General features: G+C 41.4%; 1 protein-coding gene across 3 annotated transcripts in view; it reads right to left on the bottom strand.

Annotated features, from left to right (window-relative positions):
* The window catches only part of TENM2 (teneurin transmembrane protein 2), a 1,738,186-nt gene that overhangs the window by 330,096 nt on the left and 1,388,119 nt on the right, over window positions 1-19,971 (bottom strand). For all 3 annotated transcript variants that reach the window (XM_077473475.1, XM_077473476.1, XM_077473477.1), the window contains one exon: window positions 8,719-8,904. In XM_077473475.1, coding sequence (XP_077329601.1) covers window positions 8,719-8,904 — 186 coding nt within the window. The remainder of the gene's footprint in view (window positions 1-8,718; window positions 8,905-19,971) is intronic.

Here is a 19,971-nt window from a genome sequence, read left to right as displayed (position 1 = left end):
GGGATCTATTTTAGTGCTTTTTGTGTTATTATTACCAAATTCCATAAAAATTCCATACAAATTACAAAATTATACTTGGTTCTGTATTCTCCAAAAAAATTAAAATCAGTACTGGGAGATGGGTAGGGGGTGAAACCAAGGAATGGTGCTCATAGGTGAGTAGGGGCAGAGAAAAGAGGTGACTCAGAAAGGAGGAGTTCCTGCACCTATTCTCTAAGAAAAAAAGTCCTGCATAAATACATTTATTGTACAAGCAGTGTAAATACCTAAATTTGACATGGTATCAGCATCATACAATTTTTGCACAAAAACACTGGAATGTGAGAGAAAGAAGTAGCAGAAGGAGCCAAGCAGTTTATGTGCTGAAAGGGTGATGCTAATGGAAAAAGAAAACAGTGAGGAATGAGCACATCATTTGGCTGCTTTTACGTTCACTGTCAGAGAATGCTTTACGCTCTTTGAGAAATTGCAAAGCATTCTCTGAATGGCAGCCGTGCCAAGCAGGCAATTTCCTGTGTTCAGATTCCAGCATTCTCCACTAGATGTCCCCGTCATCCCTGCCCCTTCCCTTATAGCGCTGTGATTTAGATCACACGTCTGATCACCGTCAAGATTGGTCATATGCGCTGGGTCTTTGTTTTTTTTTTGTTTTTTTGTTTTTGGCTGCCACAATTGTTATTGACCATGGCTTTATAATTAGGGACTTTTTGTGGAATTAAATTTTTTTTAATAAAGGACTTGTCAAATGTTTGGGTGTCTTTATTTCTAGGTGACAGATTTAACCTCCTCAATACAGGGCATGTTCACCCCCTTCCTGCTCAGGCCAATTTTCAGCTTTCAGTGCTGTCACAATTTAAATGAAAATTGCACGGTCATGCCACACTGTACCCATCTGAAATGTTTATAATTTTATTGACACAAATAGAGCTTTCTTTTGGTGGTATTTGATCACCGCTGGGTTTTTGATCTTTTACTAAAAATGCGTTTTTTCTTTGTTTATACTTTTTCTTCACTCACATTATTGTACTCCTTTCATGTCAAACTTCTCTCAATTGACACTCTATAATATTTCAATGTCTGGCATTAATGTATCTAAAAATTTATATTCAATAAAAATGTATTTGAATTAAATTGCTGCAAATACAATACCATTACTGGCAATACAAAAATGTTTAAAAAAAAACAGCGTGGCAATCTTCCCCCAATCCATACCAGGCTTTTAGGGTCTGCTATGAATTTTAAGGGGAACCCCACACTACAATATAAAAAAAAAAGGTGTAGGGTCCCCCAAAATCCATACCAGACTCTTACCCGAGTATACAGCCGGGAAGGTCAGGAAAGGGGGGAGGCGAGCGAACACCCCCCTGAACCATACCAGGCCACATGCCCTCAACATAGGGGTGCTTTGTAGATAGGAACAAGGGCCTCTTCTTGAAAACCTTGGGCTGTGGTTGTGGGTTCCCCAAGACTATGTTCTGGGGGCAGAGTGAAATGCATTGGGTGCATGGCCTGGCTGGAGCCCAGGCTGAGGCTGTCTCATACCACCATAGGACACTGTGGATGTGCGGCACCAGGGATCTTTTCTGTCTTCTTCTAATGACTACAGTAGCTGGGATGAGCTCCATCCCTTGCTGACACTCCTGCAGTGGTTGCAGCACCACCCACACTACTCCCCATAGTGATCGAGCCTGAGCGGCACACTAAACAAACTGTGAGTCACTGTGGTTGGAGGGTCTGTGGGCAGGAGGCTTATCAGAATCTGGAAGCCCCTTTTAACAAGGAGGCCCCCAGATCCTGGTCCCTTCCCTATGTGAATGAGTATGGGGTACATTGTACCTCTACCCATTAACCAAAAAATCCCCCCCCCCATTTTGAGGGCATGTGGCCTGGTGTGGTTGAGGAGGAGGGGTGCTTACTTGCCCCCCTTTTCCTGTCCTGTCAGGCTGCATGCTCAGACAAAAGTCTGGTATGGATTATGTGGGGGGCTATTTTTAAAAATAATTTTTGCGTGAGGTTCCCCTTAAAATGCATACCAGACCCAAAGGGCCTGGTATGGATTGGGGGGGGGCACTACATTTTTTTCACTTTTTTCTATTGCCAGCAATGATTTTTTTCTTTCATTCAGCTGTCAGTGGGGAAGCCCGTTGGCAGCTCATGGCTCAACCATTGTTAAGGATGTAGTAGCGAGCTTTCAGGCCCACTCCTGAACAACCAGCTTATCACTGTGTCCTAACGGCAAAGCTTTGACCAATCAGGTCTGAGAATGCACTGTGTGTTCTCCGAACGGGCAAACAGGAGATGTTCAGGCCATACTTATTCTCAACTCAAACTGTTTGCCCAACTCTAAGGCCGCGTACACACGCGGGGACTGTTCGCCCAACTTTGTCCGTCAAACAGTTTCGGCAAACAGTCCGCTCAAAATTAGCATGGACGGACATGGCCACACACGACGGACGAACAGTTTGCTGAAACCGTGCGCGATGACGTGAACGGCACGTACGATGGGACGAAAAATACGACGTCCTATACACTGCATTATAACTTTCGGCGTGTAAATCCTTTCTGAGCATGCGCGGAACTTAGTTTGACGAACAAGCCTACACACGAGCGGACTGTTCGCTGAAACAAGGTTTCAGCGGACAGTTTTTCGGAAATTCCGAAAAACCTTGTTCGTCAAACTGTCCGCTGAAACTGTCCGCTGAAAGCCCACACACGAGCGGACTGTCCGCCCAAACACTGTTCAGCGGACAAAGTTGGGCGAACAGTCCGCCCGTGTGTACGCGGCCTAAGAAACAGATATTTTGTACCCTATCCCAACAAATGCTATACTGACAGTTGAAGCACTATTGCACTGCACACAGCAACTGAAAGAAATACTAGTAAACCAATAGCATGCATTTTTTTAATACTGACTATGTATGCGGGTGATATTAATATCACAGGAAAACTCTCAAAACTACAGTAAAAAACTTTACTAAGTCATAATGAAAAAAAGAGTCCTTACTTCTAAATGATATATGAATTATCATGTTTATGCTACATTAACAAAACTGTTCAGTGTTAACTTCAGAAATAGAAGCATATAGATCTCTGGAGGATGCTCACATGGGCAGTACAGTTTGTTCCAGACAAGCAAGTCGTACAGTATAAAGCAGGCACAAAGGATTCTGGATGTGAACATGTAAATGAGCACAGAAAGTTACGTGTAAGGCAAAGTTATTAATCATGCCTTAGTGTGTATATGACTTCAATTAAGATTGTTGATAAAGTTTGAATTATGAAAGATACCTTAGGATATGTCCTGAAAATTATTACATTCCTACTCAAAATACCTAAGTACATTTTTTTTAAATTTAAACCTGTAACCCTGCTGGAGTGAGTAATTCTGTTGAGAGAGACCGTAATCATCCAGAAAACCTTATCTGCTAAGAGGAACAATCTGTTTTCTAATCCACTAGGGACAGTGTCTGACCCTTTTAGTCACATTTGGTTGTTCAAGCAAACACAATCTATATTTCTATGCATTGCAGAAAGGGGATATTTAAATCAATCTGTAACACAAAAATGTAGTGTTTGCTTTTTGTTTCTATAATTATTTCTTGAATGTGTAAGTCCACGGCTTACTAAAAAATCATGCACCAAATCAGATGGTATTAAGGCACAAATGTAACAAAATGTGCTCAGATGTGGACTATAGTGCCTTTTCCTACAACTTATGATAGCACTGAAGTAGAAGTCTTGCAAGCTATAACTTGGAATCCACCAATGTGATGATTAAAAGTATATATATACATATATATATATATATACATATATATATATATATATATATATATATATATATATATATATATATATATATATATATATATACACACACACCTGTGTGTTCACATATGCATACAAATTATCAGCCACTGACACTGCTCATAATCCCATAATGTGCAAAACACATAACTAACCATAAAGTGTCACACCACACAATCATTTTCATATATCCTCCAATATAGCACCCACGGGCACATACATTTCTGCCTGTTACAGTCTGGAGCGCTGCACGCACCTTGCACATGTGAGTACCCATTTGTGGGATTTTTAAATAAAGTCATTTTTAAACGATAATACACTATCTAGTCCTTTTTTTGTTCCATTATCACGCAGATACCACTCTTGGAGGTTTCAGGACACCTGAGCAGCCTTTCTCACAGAACCCGGGGGTGGTTCGTTAGTGTGTATTGACCAAATTTCATTGTGCGGTCACAGGCCCTGAGGTGAGAGCATTCATAAAGGGGGGGGGGGGGCACTGGCACTTTTTTTCTAAAGTGTGGAGCACCTCTCACAAGGACTATTCTTTGGCATAACCAAAGCTTCATCATTATGTTTACTTTGGACTTTCACTATGAAGCATGGTTTTCACGTGTAACGCTATGGATTTTTTGAGCACTGCAGCAATTTATTACATTTATATGGCATGAGTTTATATGCATCTTTATTAGTACTAGTTTTGTTTATATTGGAGAATATATGAAATTGATTGTTTAGTGCAACACTTTATGGTTAGTTATAACTTATGATAGCACATTGGATTTTCAGTTACTGCAGGGCTTAACAACATTCTCTGTGCACAAATATCTGTAAAGGGGCTTTTGTTTTACAAGAACTGTAGGAAAACCCTTTGAACCTAGTAGCTGTGTTTAAGAGGAAGAGGATGCTCCTAACTTCTGTGCCCATTTCTCAATGTCAGCTGACCTCTTTCAGAGTTTAAAATGAATTAGCTTTAATACATTTTAGAAGAATACATTATGATAAACAGACATTATACCTTAGTGCATTTTACTGTTGTCTAGGAGTTGAGAATGCCAACAAAGTGATTATAACTGGAAAAGCAATATGTATGATATATGCTGTTGATAAATGTGAGGTTGGAAATGTTTGTCCTAATTTCCTTTCTTATAACTGGCCTGTTAGCATGCAGGGTATTTTCCCTGTTATGTAATATTTAATAAGATAGAACTGTACTTCTAATTTCCTTTTGCATTGCACACTCACACCACAAGCTCCTGAACCCTATCCTTTAAATAAAAAACAACATACCCACTGGAAGGTTTGTAAGTAGGGATGAGCCGAACACCCCCTGGTTGGGTTTGCACCAGAACATCCAAACAGGCAAAAAAATTGTGCAAACATGCGAATAGGGATGAGCCAAGCACCCCCCAGTTCAAATCACACCAGAAATGACAAACAGGCAAAAAAATTGTAAGAACACGCGAACACCGTTAAAGTCTGTGGGACACGAACATGAAAAATCAAAAGTGCTAATTTTAAAGGCTTATATGTAAGTTATTGCCATAAAAAGTGTTTGGGGACCCGCGTGCTGCCCCAGGGGACATGTATCACTGCAAAAAAAAAGTTTTTTAAAACGTCAGTTTTTTCAGGAGCAATGATTTTAATAATGCTTAAATTGAAACTAAAAATTAAATATTTCTTTAGATATCTTGCCTGGGGAGTGTCCTTCATATGCCTGTAAAGTAGCGCTTCTTTCCCATGCTTAGAGCAGTACCACAGCAAAATGACATTTCTAAAGGAAAAAATTGAATTTAAGACTGCTCACGGCTGTAATGTATTGTCGGATCCCGAATATATAGATAAAAATCATTGAAAAAAAAGCAGAGTTCACCCGAGACCATTACCATGCCCTTTGGGTCTGGTATGGATTTTAAGGGGAACCCTGCACCAAAACTTAAAAAACAATTTCGTGGGGGTCCCCCCAAAATCCATATCAGGCCCCTCAGGTCTGGTATGGAAATAAAGGGGAACCCTGCCCTAAAATAAAAAAATGGTGTAGGGCTCCCCCGAAAATCCATACCAGGCCCTTCAGGTCTGGTATGAATTTGATGCGGAACTCCGAGCCAATATTTAAAAAAAATGGTGTAGGAGCCCCAAAATTCATACCAGACCCTTATCCAAGCAAGAAACCTGTCAGGCCACAAGAAAAGGGTGGGGGGTGGGAGAGTGCCCCCCTCCTGAACCATACCAGGTCACATGCCCTCAATATGGGGAGGATGCTTTGGGGTCCCCCCAAAACACCTTGTCCCCATGTTGATGGGGAAAAGGGCCTCATCCCCACATCCCATCCCTTGGTGGTTGTGGGGGTCTGCGGGCGGAGGGCTTATCTGAATCCGGATGCCCCCTTTAACAAAGGGACCCCCAGATCCCTCCCCCCATGTGAATAGGTATTGGGTACATTGTATACACATTCATCAAATAAAGTGTCAAAATGGTAAAAATTACAGTAAATAATTTGGGACAAGTCCTTTATTTAAAAAAAAAGTACTCTGCGATGTCCATTCATCTTCGATCACAGCAATCGATGGACCGAAAAAAATGGAAAAGACTTCCTCCATGGGAGGCTCCCACTGACTGCAGGCTTTCTGCATTGACAGCTGTTATATAGCTGAGGGTGGGCCACCTGGTGACGTAAATGAGTGACCATGTCCCCCTCTGACATTACGTGATGTCTCATGATGTCAGAAGGGGCCAGGGTCACCCATTTACATCACCAGGTGGCTCCACCCTCAGCTATATAACAGCTGTTAATGCAGAAAGACTGCAGTCAGCGGGAGCCTCCCATGGAGGCAGGGTTTTTTCAATTTTTTTTCTCGGTCCATCGAACGCTTTGATTGACAATAAATGGACAATGGAATGGACACTTTTTTCCAATATAAAGGACTTGTCCCAAATTGTCTAGTCATTTTTACTATTTTGACACTTTTTTGGTGAATGTGTAGAGGTACAATGTACCCGATACCCATTCACATGGGGAGTGGGATCTGGGGGTCCCCTTGTTCCAGATTCTGATAAGCCCCCCCACCCACAGAGCTCAACAACCACCAGGCAAGGGTTGTGGGGATGAGGCCCTTGTTTCCATCAACATGGGGATAAAGTGTTTGAGGGGGACCCCAAAGCATCCTCCCTATGTTGAGGGCATGTGGCCTGGCATGATTCAGGAGGATGGCTCTCTCATTCCCTGCCCCCTTTCCTGTGGCCTGCCAGGTTGTGTGCTTGGATAAGGGCCTGGTATGGATATTGGGGGGACCACTACTCCATTTTCTTTTAAATTTTGGTGCAAGGTTCCCCTTAATATCCATACCAGACCTGAAGGGCCTGGTATGGATTTTAGGGGATCCTCACGCAATTTCTTTTTTTACATTTTGGCGCAGGTATCCATAGATCATCATCATGGAACATGGAAGTCAATAAAACTATGTATGGCTGCCATGAAAGCATACTTACATAGTGTGGGGCATGGGCTCACCCCCCTGAGCCACGATTGGCGAAAGGCACCCTGCCTTTGGCCAATCATGGCTCTCACAGCAGAGCGCGCTGTGATTGGCCAAAGCATGCAAGTCAGGTGCATGCTTTGGCCAATCAGCAGCTGTCAATGCACTGCGATCTCACAGTGCATTGATAGTCTCGCAGTTTATTATGGCGCTTTCTACCTGAGCTCGATTTCCCACAAACACATGTTCGGTATTCGGCGAACACCCTATGTTCAAGTCAAACTTCCCTACTAACTAACATCCCTACTAACCAACAAAACACAGTGTAATAGACTTCTGCCAAACATTCATTTTGAGGCCTATCATTTACAAGTATGGACGTTTAAATTGCTAACCACAAAACTTGCTCTATATGAACAGAAACCAATTGAAGAAGGATTAAAGCTGGGTATATACTCGTAGTTTTTTTAAATAAAGAAATGTATGAAAAATCCCAGTAAATTCAATGGGTTGATGAATGTTGTTTGAAATGTATTTTGCTTTTAACATTCAGTTTTGGAATAAATGTAATTTCTTGAACGAACATTACATTGTTAGAAAACAGTTAATTTAAGAAAAATTGTACGTCCTTCAAATTTTCTCATCACTATGGTCAAAAATGAATGTCAATTTCACCCCACTAATGATACGAAAATTCAAAAAAAGTTTCTAAAACAAATGTTTTCTTGAAAAATCTAGTATATACCCAACTTAAGACCAAAACCAATATTACTTGTCATATTCTTTTATTCTCTTTTGGTAATTAACTGCAATACCTGCTCAGTCTGAGTATGCATCTGAAACTTCCAATAAACTTAGAACAGGCAGATTTTGAGAAAGACTTTATATACAATGGCTTTCTAATTATACAAGTTCATCACTATTAGTCTTCATGCTATAAAAAAGCCATCATAATAATTTAGCATTTTGCATTTTGTATTTTTTGTTATTTATGTATTTTAATTTATTTATTAAAAAGTTATATAAGCTAATAAATGTTGATGTCTACTACAAAAAACATAATTCTGCTTTATATACTATGTGCTGCAGACTGTACTAGGTTCTCCCTTGGATAAGCATGGTAAAATAACATTGTATTAATATGCAAGCAAGATTTTTCATTTAAAATATTAATTTCAATAAATGAGCATTGTCAAAGCAATGCTCCATAAAGGTATGCCACAGTTGCAATAACTCAAATTCACTGTATGTAGCATTCCATGTGACCACAAAAGATTATTGTAATGTAGATCATCATCATGGCACATGGAAGTCAATAACATATTTTATATTTGCAGTTGGAATATAGTGGCTCCCTTGATGGAGCACAAAGTAACAGTGATATGTTGTATGAGAATAAAGCAATATGTGCCTCTTTCGATGCCCGTCGTTTGCCTACCAATGGTGCAGTGCTCCCCATTCCAGCCATCTCTGCATTCACATTTTCCATCTTTGCATGTTCCATGTTCAGTACAGCGAGGATGACAAACACGTTGGTCACATGCCACCCCAGTCCACCCTTCCTCGCAGCGACATGCTCCACCAACACAAACACCGTGAGTGCCACAGTCCACTGAGCATACCTCTGCAACAAAGAGCAGATAGTCTTAGGAAAATAACAATATCAGTTGATAAAAAAAAGACATATGCTCAATATTGTTTACATAAATAATGATATTGCCTACAAAAAAGATAAGGAAAAAGTTACTTCACTAAAGTAAAGCACTTACCTATATCAATCAATAAGATGCCTTGTTTTAAAATATCAAAAAATAAATATTCTTTATAATTATGGCCATTAGAGGTTAAAGCTATTTGCAAATGGCCTTACCAGCACAAGCAATAATGCTGGTTGGTGAACATGCGATACCAATATGAATGAAAAATTCCTAGAAGGTACATATTCATGTGTTGTTCTTATTGATAAAGAACGTATTGCAGCATTGACTGCTTTTCCTAATTCAAAAAGATGTTCTTCAAAAAGATAGACAAGTAAGACAGTTAGGACATGAATATCACCACCAGCAGTCCGTGTGCATGAAAAGGTAAATTGCATGTATTTCTAAAATATTACATTTTATATATGAGAGCAACTTTTAATTTTGATGTAAGCATTCTTCGGTTGGTATGTTTAACTTTGAATAAATCAGTCTAACTTGTGAAATATTCTGCAAAATAAGCACCCATTTTCACCCATGTAATACTTCTTTTAATGGCGTGTATATTCAAAGACTATTTTTTTTTTTTGTAAGGCTGCAGATAAGCCAGCAAATTACAGTTTACATACTGAATACAATTACAATCTCTGGTGACTTGTTGTTATGGTTAATCAAATTAAAGCATATCTAAACCCTAAAGCACAGTGTAATATATTGTAGCTTACCAGTCCTTAGATGTGGTGGCTTAGCATTTTTAACATGGGAATCTTGCCAGTTACACAATTCCTTTCTTGGGATGACAACTCTGCACTGTATCTATGGAGGAGCAGCATTGTTACCCTAGGCTGCTCTCCTGATTTGGACTGTAAACATTCCCCTATCTCCTCCTTTCCATCAAAATAAAAAGAGTTGTCTTTTAGTTAACAGAAGATAGCAGGAAGGCATATAATATTGTTTGAGATTTCAGTTTAGTGTGTAGGATATTACATGGGCACTGAATTTCCAGAATGATCAGCAGGTACTTGATAAAATGTAATTAGGCTTAAAAATAAAAAAAAGAATGTATCCACTGCATATAAGGAGTGGAAAGTCACAATATATTACATTTTTCTTCCTGGGTTTTATATGTTGTATATACTTTAGAGCTCACACAGTATGGTTCATTTACTTTGTCAGTGGGCTTTGAGCCTGTCTTGATTGGAAAATGGAAACTACTGACATACACTTGTGAAGTCAGGCACTGATCTTGCACAAGAAGGCCTGGCCTCCAGTCTGCTCTCTAATTCATCCCAAAAGTGTTCTATTGGGTTGAATTCAGGACTCTATGCAGGCCAGTCAAGTTCCTCCCCCCCAAACTCGCTCATCCATGTCTTTATGGACCTTGCTTTGTGCACTGATATGCAGTCATGTTGGAACAGGAAGGGGATATATCGCCAAACTGTTCCCACAAAGTTGGGAGCATGAAATTGTCCAAAATGTATTGGTATGCTGACACCTTAAGAGTTACCTTCACTGGAACTAAGGGGTCAAGCCCGATCCCTGAAAAACAACCCCACACCATAATCTCCACTCCATCAAACGACTTAGACCAGTGTACAAAGTAAGGTCCATAAAGACATGGATGAGTGAGTTTGGGGTGGAGGAACTTGACTGGCCTGCACAGGGTCCTGACCTCAACCCAATAGAAGACATTTGGGATGAATTAGAGCAGAGACTGTGAGCCGGGCCTTCTCATCCAATATCAGTGCCTGACCTCACAAATGCGCTTCTGGAAGAATGGTAAAACATTCCCATAGACACACTCCTTAACCTTGTGAACGGCCTTCCCAGAAGAGTTGAAGCTGTTATAGCTGCAAAGGGTGGGCCAACTCAATATTTAACCATATGAACTAAGACTGGACTGCCATTAAAGTTCATGTGCGTGTAAAGGCAGGTGTACCAATACTTATGGTAATATAGAGTAGTTATACATAGTCTGACCCTTATCTACTGTACTACAAGAGGATGTATCAAAGACACACATAACCCTAAAATATCATCTTTAATAAAACAAAACAAAACATAGACAGAGCCTAGCTTAAAGCAGTACATTATGAAAATAGTCAGAAACTACTTAGCAACCAGCAACTGGTGAAACAATAAACACTTTGATCAGGAGTATATAATGTAGAGTTACAAGCACTCTGTTATATACCACATAGTGGGGTTGATTTACCAAAACTGGAGAGTGAAATATGTCTGCAGTTGTTCATGGTAGCCAATCAGCTTCTAACTTCAGCTTGTTTACTTACGCTTTGATAAAAAACATGGAAACTGATTTGTTCCTCTGCAGAGCTGCATCAGATTTTGCACTCTCAGTTTTAGTGAATCAACCCCAATGCATGAGTGTGCTGGCCAGCAGGAGGTAAACATTTCAAGCATCTGTGGCTAGTAGGGATAAGTGAACAGGGCTTGCTGCCTCTCCTTTCCTGGCTACCTAGGCCTTGATAAATGGCTGGCTTGAATTTTAGGAAGAATAAAAAAAGCATAGGGCTCTTTGAAATGTATGCATCTTCCTGAACCATTCATGTCATGGCCCCATACCTTCATCTCTGAAACTAAACCCTGCAAGGCTACCCTGTAAGGCTTCCTCTAAAAAGCTTCCTTTCAAACACATTGTCCCTATGTTAATGGCCCCAAAAAAAGGTTGTTGGGGGTATGCAAATAATAAGAGGAAAGCCAGATATCTGCCCCCAATGGAAATGAGTATGGACTACCTTATAACCCATTGTCACTCATTCCTCAAACAAGTAAAAAAAAAAAAAAATCACCCACGTCACGAAAAAGCCCCTTATTTAAAAAGGTAAAAAATATACCTTGATGTAAATCCAACTTCAGTCATGTCATCTGGTGATGGAAATCCTCATCAATCACACTGACCCACTGACCCACTGTTTTGATATAACTTGACTGGGAATCCTGAGTGACATCATTGAACAAATATGTTTATGACTATACTTGGCAATTACCAATGCAAAAAGACAGATTCCCGGCCAGTTGCTGTTTGTAAACAAACCTACACAGGGATCTTTCATTTAACAGTGGTAGCACTAATGCTGTACTACTGCTAGCTTGGTGGTAGTACAGAGGTAGTTCTACTGCTGCTAAAAGATAGGCCATAGGCTGATTTGTTTACAAACAGAAGCAAACAAGGGTCTGCCCATTTGCAGCAGTAGTGCTACTGCCACTAAATTACAAATTCTTGACCAGCTGTTACTTCTGAAAAAGCCAGCCAAGATCATGGGTGACATCATTCACCAAATTTTCTCTTTGAGTTCACCCAGGATGCCCAGCCAGTTTGTTTGTATACAGCAGGCAGCCATTCATCTGTAATTTGATGGTGTAAGAGACACAGGCTAGCATCATCAGACTGCAGGTCATAAAAACATTGAACTTCAGATTGTTATTATGATTGATGATGATCTTTATAACTGGATGATGTAATTGATGTCATATTTACATCAGGAGACATGGTTTAATTTTTTTAAAGAACTTCGCAGTGTGGGTGCTTTATATACTTTATGTACTTTTTACTAATGACTAATGAGGTTTAGCAATATACACTGTATTTAATACCCTAGGGTGTGGATATCTGGGGCCTCTTTATTATAAAGGGGGCCTTACAGATTCTGATAACTCCATTTATTTTAGGAGGGCAAGCGTTACCACTCCTCTTAGCAAGGTGCCCTCCTAATGTTAAAGGCATGTGACCAAGTATGGCTCAGAAGTGGGGGTACATACTCACTATCCTCCTTTTCCTGGCTACCTAGGCTGCATGTATGGATAAAGGTATGGTTTCAACTTTAAGGGAAAACTCACTTTTGTTTTTGGAAAAAAAATTCATACAATACATTATGGGGTTTGGTGGGGTTATCAAAATCTCTAAAGACAGTTTAACCGTTCGCCGACCTGCCACAGTACATATTCAGTGATGGGGTGGCTCCTACAGGCATTGCAATGTACTCATATGTTGCGGCCTGTTTCCATGTTTTGGCTGCAACCCTGAGTCCCGCCTGCCCACTGCCCTGTGATTTGACACAGCAGGAGTTTGTCAACAGATCTCAGTCAGGACCCGCTGAGCGACTATGTCTAATCACAGACCAGAGCCCTGTGTTGACAATCAACACAGGGCTCTATACAGAGGGAACAATCGCTTTGTTTCTTTTCCCTGAAGAGCATGGAAAAGAAAAAATAAATATCTGTAGCAAAAAGCAGCACATATTACACTCATTACACATTGAAAAGCACATAATTAACCCCTTGATTGCCCCTAGATGTTAACCCCTTCCCAGCCATTGTCATTAGTACAGTGAAGGTGTATGTTGTTAGCACTGATCACTGTATTTGTGTCATTGCAGATGAAAGTAGGGAGACACAGCAGTGCTCATCTGAGTGTAGTATAATTAGTAAAGTTCATAATTGAATGCAATAAAAAAATGGCAATTCATCGTATCCCCATTTTTTTGCGTAGTAGCTAACCAAGCAACTGAAACAGGCTCCTTCCCTAGGGAAACTCTAGAGGCCCTCATTGTAGCAATACCCAAACCCGGGAAACCTCCCTTAGACCCCACAAACTTTAAGCCAATATGCTTGTTAAATAGTGATATCAAAATATATGCCAAATTATTAGCCAACAGACTACAACCTCTTATGGTCACCCTAGTGCACCCTGACCAAGTAGGGTTTATTAATGGACGTCAGGCTCCCGATAGCACTAGGAAATTAATTGATTTAATTCAGTGGGCAGAGCATCACCAGATACCTTCTCTGCTTCTTTCCCTGGATGCAGAGAGGGCGTTTGATTGGGTGCACTTGGGCTATCTTAAACAAGTACTACAGAAATTTGACCTTACTGGCTTATTTGGACAAACTATTAAAGCCCTTTACTCCAACCCCAGCACTAACGTATGGATCTCTGGCATGTTGACAGACCCATTTACTATTCCCAATGGCACTAGACAGGGTTGTCCAATGTCTCCCCTCATCTTGTTATTGAACCCCTTGCATAATCTATTTGCGCTTGCAATGAAATGAAAGGACTAACAATCGGTCAGGAAGAACACATCATTGGATTATATGCGGATGACATACTCCTTGCCTTAACTGATCCCTCTCCTCTTTACCGGTGCTACAAACTATTTTAAGGGAGTTTGGTTCAATCTCCCTATATAAAGTGAACAAATCTAAATCATCTATACTACCTCTTCAACTCCCTCCATCAATTCAAAAACAAGTTTCAGAGGTTTCCTTTATCTCTTTGGCGCACTCATCCCAGATAAAGTATTTAGGTATTAGATTAACTTCCCCTGGCAACCACATTTTCAAGGCAAATTACTCTCTCTTGCTCAGTAAACTTTCAGAACTTTCTCAGAGTTTATCCAAAGCTACAGTCTCTTGGGCAGGTAAAGTAGCCCTTTCCAAAATGTTTATTTTGCCTCATGTGTTTTACTTTTTTCAATCTATCCCTCTTCCTATATTATCAGCACACCTTAAGAATCTGCAAAAAATGGTGAATGCTTTCCAATGGAACAACAAAAAAGCTAGAGTTGGTAAAGACTCTATGTTTACACTTGCTTCCCATGCAGGATTAGGAGATCCTGACCTCGCTAAATATTATAAAGTTTCCATTTTAGAACAAACTAAATTCTGGTGGTCGCACCCATCAGATAGGGATGCAAATTGAGCAACAAGCAATTACCTATGACCTCCAGACTGTCCTGTACTGTGAGACTGTAGGGGCCTCTTCGCTTACCCATAAAATCCCAAGACCCTTCTTAGACACAGCCAATGCTACACTTTGGACATGGGTCTCCAGCTTGCAGGCCATGACCACAAAATAACTGATTCAAACACCCCCCTTTCAGCACTATCCATAGTAATCCCAGACCTAGAACTCAACCTAGTAGTTCAACTATTTGATCAACATCAAATGCGCTACTTGCAAGACCTTACAAAAACCTATGGCATTTCTCACAAAGACTGCTAAAAAAAATTCTAATCCAACGCTTCCTGTCTCCCATGAAAAAAAAGGGGAGGGTCGGGGGGCGTGGCCGGCGCGTGTCTAAGATGGCCGCTTAAGCTCTGAGCTCTCTCCGTCCACGGCGACTAACAGCTGCTCACCGCATACCCCAGCCGTTAACAGACGCCTATAGTGCGACCTCAGCTCCCGCACTACCTCAGGAACATGTCGCTGAAGCGAAAAGAGACCAGGCTGCCCCGTAAGCTAACAGCCTTCATGTACCAGCCGTCCACGCGCCGCAGCCAAGATGGCGCCGCGGCAGACGAGAGAAGCACACAGGCAATGTCTGCAGGCCCTCCCCGCAGAAACGAGTGTCACACAGCACCGGAGGCTGCTCTGGTAAGTGCCTCTACATCGGGGGACTCCTCTCGCTCCCCTCCCGGGACTCCAACCACCCACAGCCCTGCAAAAAGTAAAATGAGGCTGGATGCCTCAGAGGGAATCCGGGAGGGAGACAACACAGGGGAAGTGATATATGGATTCCCCTCACAGAGCCCTCAGCCTGACGCCATTGCCTCCTTCCCCACTGTGGGTCAGGCTGTCATGGACACAACCCTCAAAGACATGTTAATGTCTCTCCGCAGTTCCCTACAATCTGACCTGCTCTCAGTCATGCATGGCTTTGGCAATAGAATGACAGTAATGGATAACAGGGTCACTCATTTGGAAACCAATGTGGATGCTATGACTGCCACCATAAATGACATAATTGACTCACAAGAGGCCCAGGCCCAAGAAACTATATGGCTGACTGACAAATTGGCAAATTTGGAAAACAGTGCCAGACGCAATAATTTTAAAATCTGCGGGGTGCCAGAATCGGTGCAAAATGCTGATCTTCCTGCTTTTGCAAAGGACTTACTCAAATCTGTGCTTCCAGAAGCAAAAAATATGGAATTACTCATAGACCATATACATAGACTACCAAAACCTGTGTTTCTGCCAGATTCCATTCCCAGAGACGTGATCCTCAGGGTACATTTTTTTCATATTAAAGAGCAGTTCATGCAAAAAGCCAGAGCTCTGCAAACGCTGCCTGAACCCTATAATCACCTCCAATTTTTCGCCGACCTTTCTCAGCACACCCTGAGCAGACGTAGACAACTAAATAATATTACCAAAACCTTACGCAATAACCAGATACAATATCAATGGATTGCTCCTGCCAAACTCTCCATCAGCCATGCTGGCTCCAAACATGTGATCTCTTCAGTTTCACAAGGTCTGCGTTTACTACAAGATTGGGCTATTATCCCTTCCAATAACGAAATACTGCCTATGGATCAAAGCAATACTGGCACCGTGCTGTCACAACCTCTCCCCCCGAGAGGTCACAGGCATGTCCTACCTATTTGAAAGGCTGGGGTACACTTTTCCCTTTGGCCGTGCAGATGTGACTCCTGCTCACACTCGGTCGTGTTAAGACTTATACCCCCATCCAGGGTTATCTTTTTAGACACTGCTGTTTCGTTCTTACACCCTGAGAACTGTTTTTGTTTTTTTTTTGTTTTTTTTTGTTTTTTTTTTCTTGACTCCAGTTTCGCCATATTCCACCCCATTCACAGTTTTTTGTTTTTTGTTTGTTTTGATCTTTCTTTTCTACCGATTGGCACAATAACCAATACCTGGGGACACCTCGGTCTCCTCAGCTGACTGCTCACTTGGACCACACAGCACTTGACGTGTTATCGCTTGAAGGCACCTACCTCAAAACTCTTTCCCTCCCCTTTTTTTATTTTTTTATTTTATTGCAGGTACCCAAGATCTCCTACTAAAGTTCCGTCCGCTGTCCGCCTTTGCACGCTTGATAGTCCACTGAACAGCACTTCGAGGACGTCCTCTCCCCAGAATCACCTTCCAACCCAGATCCTCTCAGATTGCGAGGACTACTGATCTATCTCCAATCCTCAACGTAAACAAAGGTACCTCAATTCACCACAGCTGTCCCTCACGTACACAACATGACTATAACCATTATTACCATTAATGCTAAAGGTCTAAATCATCCTGCTAAAAGAGCCTCTCTCTGGGCTTTGCCTAAACAAATCAAATGCGACATCCTCTGTGCGCAGGAGACGCACTTTTTGGCCAACAACCCTCCTTCCTGTACCAACAGAAACTTTAATACGATAATAACAGCCAACGCAGACCAGAAAAAAAAGGAGTGTTAATAGCTGTTCACAACTCTTTGACCTTTCACCAAGACCATTGCCTTTTGGACCCCGGAGGACGTTATATCATCTTAAAATGTCATATTAACAATGCCCCTTACACTATTGTCAATGTATATGTCCCCAATACCCATCAACTCCGCTTTCTTCGAAAGCTACACAAAAAAGTTGAAGCACTACAACATGGTGCAACGATATGGTGTGGAGACTTCAACTGCACCCCTGACCCAGCACTAGACTCATCTTCCCGCACTGCAAGACGCCGCCCGGAATTAAACTCCCTCCTGCATGAATTGAGACTTTATGATGTCTGGAGATGCACTCACGCAGATGAAAAAGACTTTACATTTTTCTCTCCATGTCATAATTCTTACTCACGTATTGACCTCTTCCTCACAGACCCATGGACTCTACAGAAAGTCTCTGCCTCTACTATTCATTTGACCTCTTGGTCTGACCATTCCCCTGTCAGCCTAACCATTGAAGATTCCATCAAACGTGCTCCAACCTACTTATGCTAAATACCAGGCTACTGCAATCCCCACCACATGCACAACTACTACAGGATAATTTAATTTCCTTCTTTGAACAAAATGCTGACTCAGTTTCTGACCCACAGGTTTTATGGTCAGCTCATAAGGCATATATGCGCGGACTCTTTATTCAACTGGGAGCTAAAGATAAGAGACAGAGGAGGCAGCGAATGAACACATTATTGGCCGACATTCAATCCACTGATCTCCTTAACAAGCAAAATCCTACACAAACACTTAAATCAAAACTGATTGCCCTAAGATTAGATCACAGAGCCCTGTTGTTAGAAACCCACGACAAATACCAAAAACGACTGAAAATGAGATTTTATGCTGAAAGCAATAAACCGGGTAAACTACTCTCCCGCCAGACCAAAGGTTACTCCTCTAAGTCCCACATCCCTTTCGTATACCATCCGATTACTAATGCCAAACTGAATGACCCTCAAGCCATTGCTGACACCTTTAGCACCTATTATAGCACTCTTTATAATTTGAAAGACGACCCACACCAACCCCAACCTACCCCCCAACAAATCAAAAACGTTTTTAGACTCAACTAGCCTACCCAGATTAACTCCCCTTCAATTAGAGGAACTCAACGCACCATTCACGACGACAGAAATTACACGTGCCATTCAATCCTTGCCCAACAATAAAGCACCCGGACCTGAGGGCTTTGTAGCAGAATACTTCAAACAATTCCATCCGATCCTTACTAAACACATTACTCCATTGTTCAATTCTACTTCCTCCTCAGCCTCTCTCCCGCAAGAAATGTTGAAAGCTCTAATTATAACGATACCGAAGCCAGGGAAGTAGCCCACCTCCACACAGAATTTCCGTCCTATCTCCTTACTTAACCATGATGTAAAACTCTATGCTAAAGTAATAGCTAATAGATTATCGGACCTACTGCCACAATTGATACACCCCGACCAATCAGGATTCCTAAAAGGCCGCCAAACATCTGATGCGACCCGACGAATGATCAATATTATTCATCACACAGTGACCCGTCGAATGCCTTCTCTGCTCCTATCTCTGGATGCGGAGAAGGCATTCGATAGAGTTCACTGGCAATATTTGAAACAAACTTTGGAAAAATTTGGATTCCAGGGCCATATCTTGATGGCAATCTTGGCCTTGTACTCCAACCCGTCAGCACAAGTCAATTGTTCTTCCATGTTGTCCACTAAATGTAATATTACTAATTGCACACGACAAGGCTGTCCCCTTTCACCCTTAATCTTTGATTTATTAATCGAACCCCTCGCGGCTAAAGTAAGATCACACGCATCTATTTCGGGTGTGCTTATGGGCAGCAAAGAACACAAAATCAGTCTCTTTGCTGATGATGTGATATTTTCATTGACCAACCCTTCCTCTTCCCTGGCTTCGGTACAAAACTTACTTGATGAATTCAGCTGTGTATCCTACTATAAGGTTAATGTAACTAAATCTTATATATTACCCCTAGCAATGTCTCCTTTGCAGCAACAACACCTGCGCAATCAATACCATTATGCCTGGTCTTCGGACTCAATTACCTACCTGGGCACTTCTCTCACAAAGACAACCACTGCTCTATACAAAGCGAACTTCATCCCTTTCTTAGCCAAGCTTCCTGCAGACTTAGCCAATATCTCTAAAATTACATTATCACCCTCAGGCAGACTTGCAGCATTCAAAATGCTCAAACTCCCTCAGTTGCTTTACCTATTTAGAGCATTGCCCATACCCATACCGTCCTCCTTCTTTACGCAAATTCAATCCATACTTCGAAAGTTTATATGGCAAGACAAAAAATCCAGAGTGGCAAGACGTATTCTTATAAAACATAGACGAGTAGGGGGCTTGGGATATGCTGATTTGAGACACTACTACAATGCGGCACTCTTAACCCAACTCAAAGCTTGGTTCACCTCCGATCCAAATAATCAATGGAGCAATATGGAAGCCTCTCAAGTTTTAGGCAAAAATCTACAAAATTGGCTATTATCCGCACCCAAACTTAAAAAATCTGACCAATATCTATCCCCGACCATCAAAGCATCAGTGGCAGCCTTTACATACCTCTTTAAGCATTTGCACTCCACTGCTCATACCTGCGAAATCCCTCTCCCCATAGATACGGTACAGGTACTGATTAAAGATATACAGCTCTCCTCTTGGAAACACAAGGGTATCTCCCACATCTCAGACCTATATGATAATGAATTCATACATCCT

Source organism: Lithobates pipiens, unplaced genomic scaffold (genome assembly GCF_037356315.1).
Source record: "Lithobates pipiens isolate NorthernLeopardFrog02 unplaced genomic scaffold, aLitPip1_a1.2 Scaffold_8, whole genome shotgun sequence".
In the NCBI taxonomy this organism is placed as follows: Eukaryota; Metazoa; Chordata; class Amphibia; order Anura; family Ranidae; genus Lithobates; species Lithobates pipiens.
The sequence above is the reverse complement of the archived record's forward strand: the minus strand, read 5'-3'. Positions and strand labels throughout refer to the sequence as shown.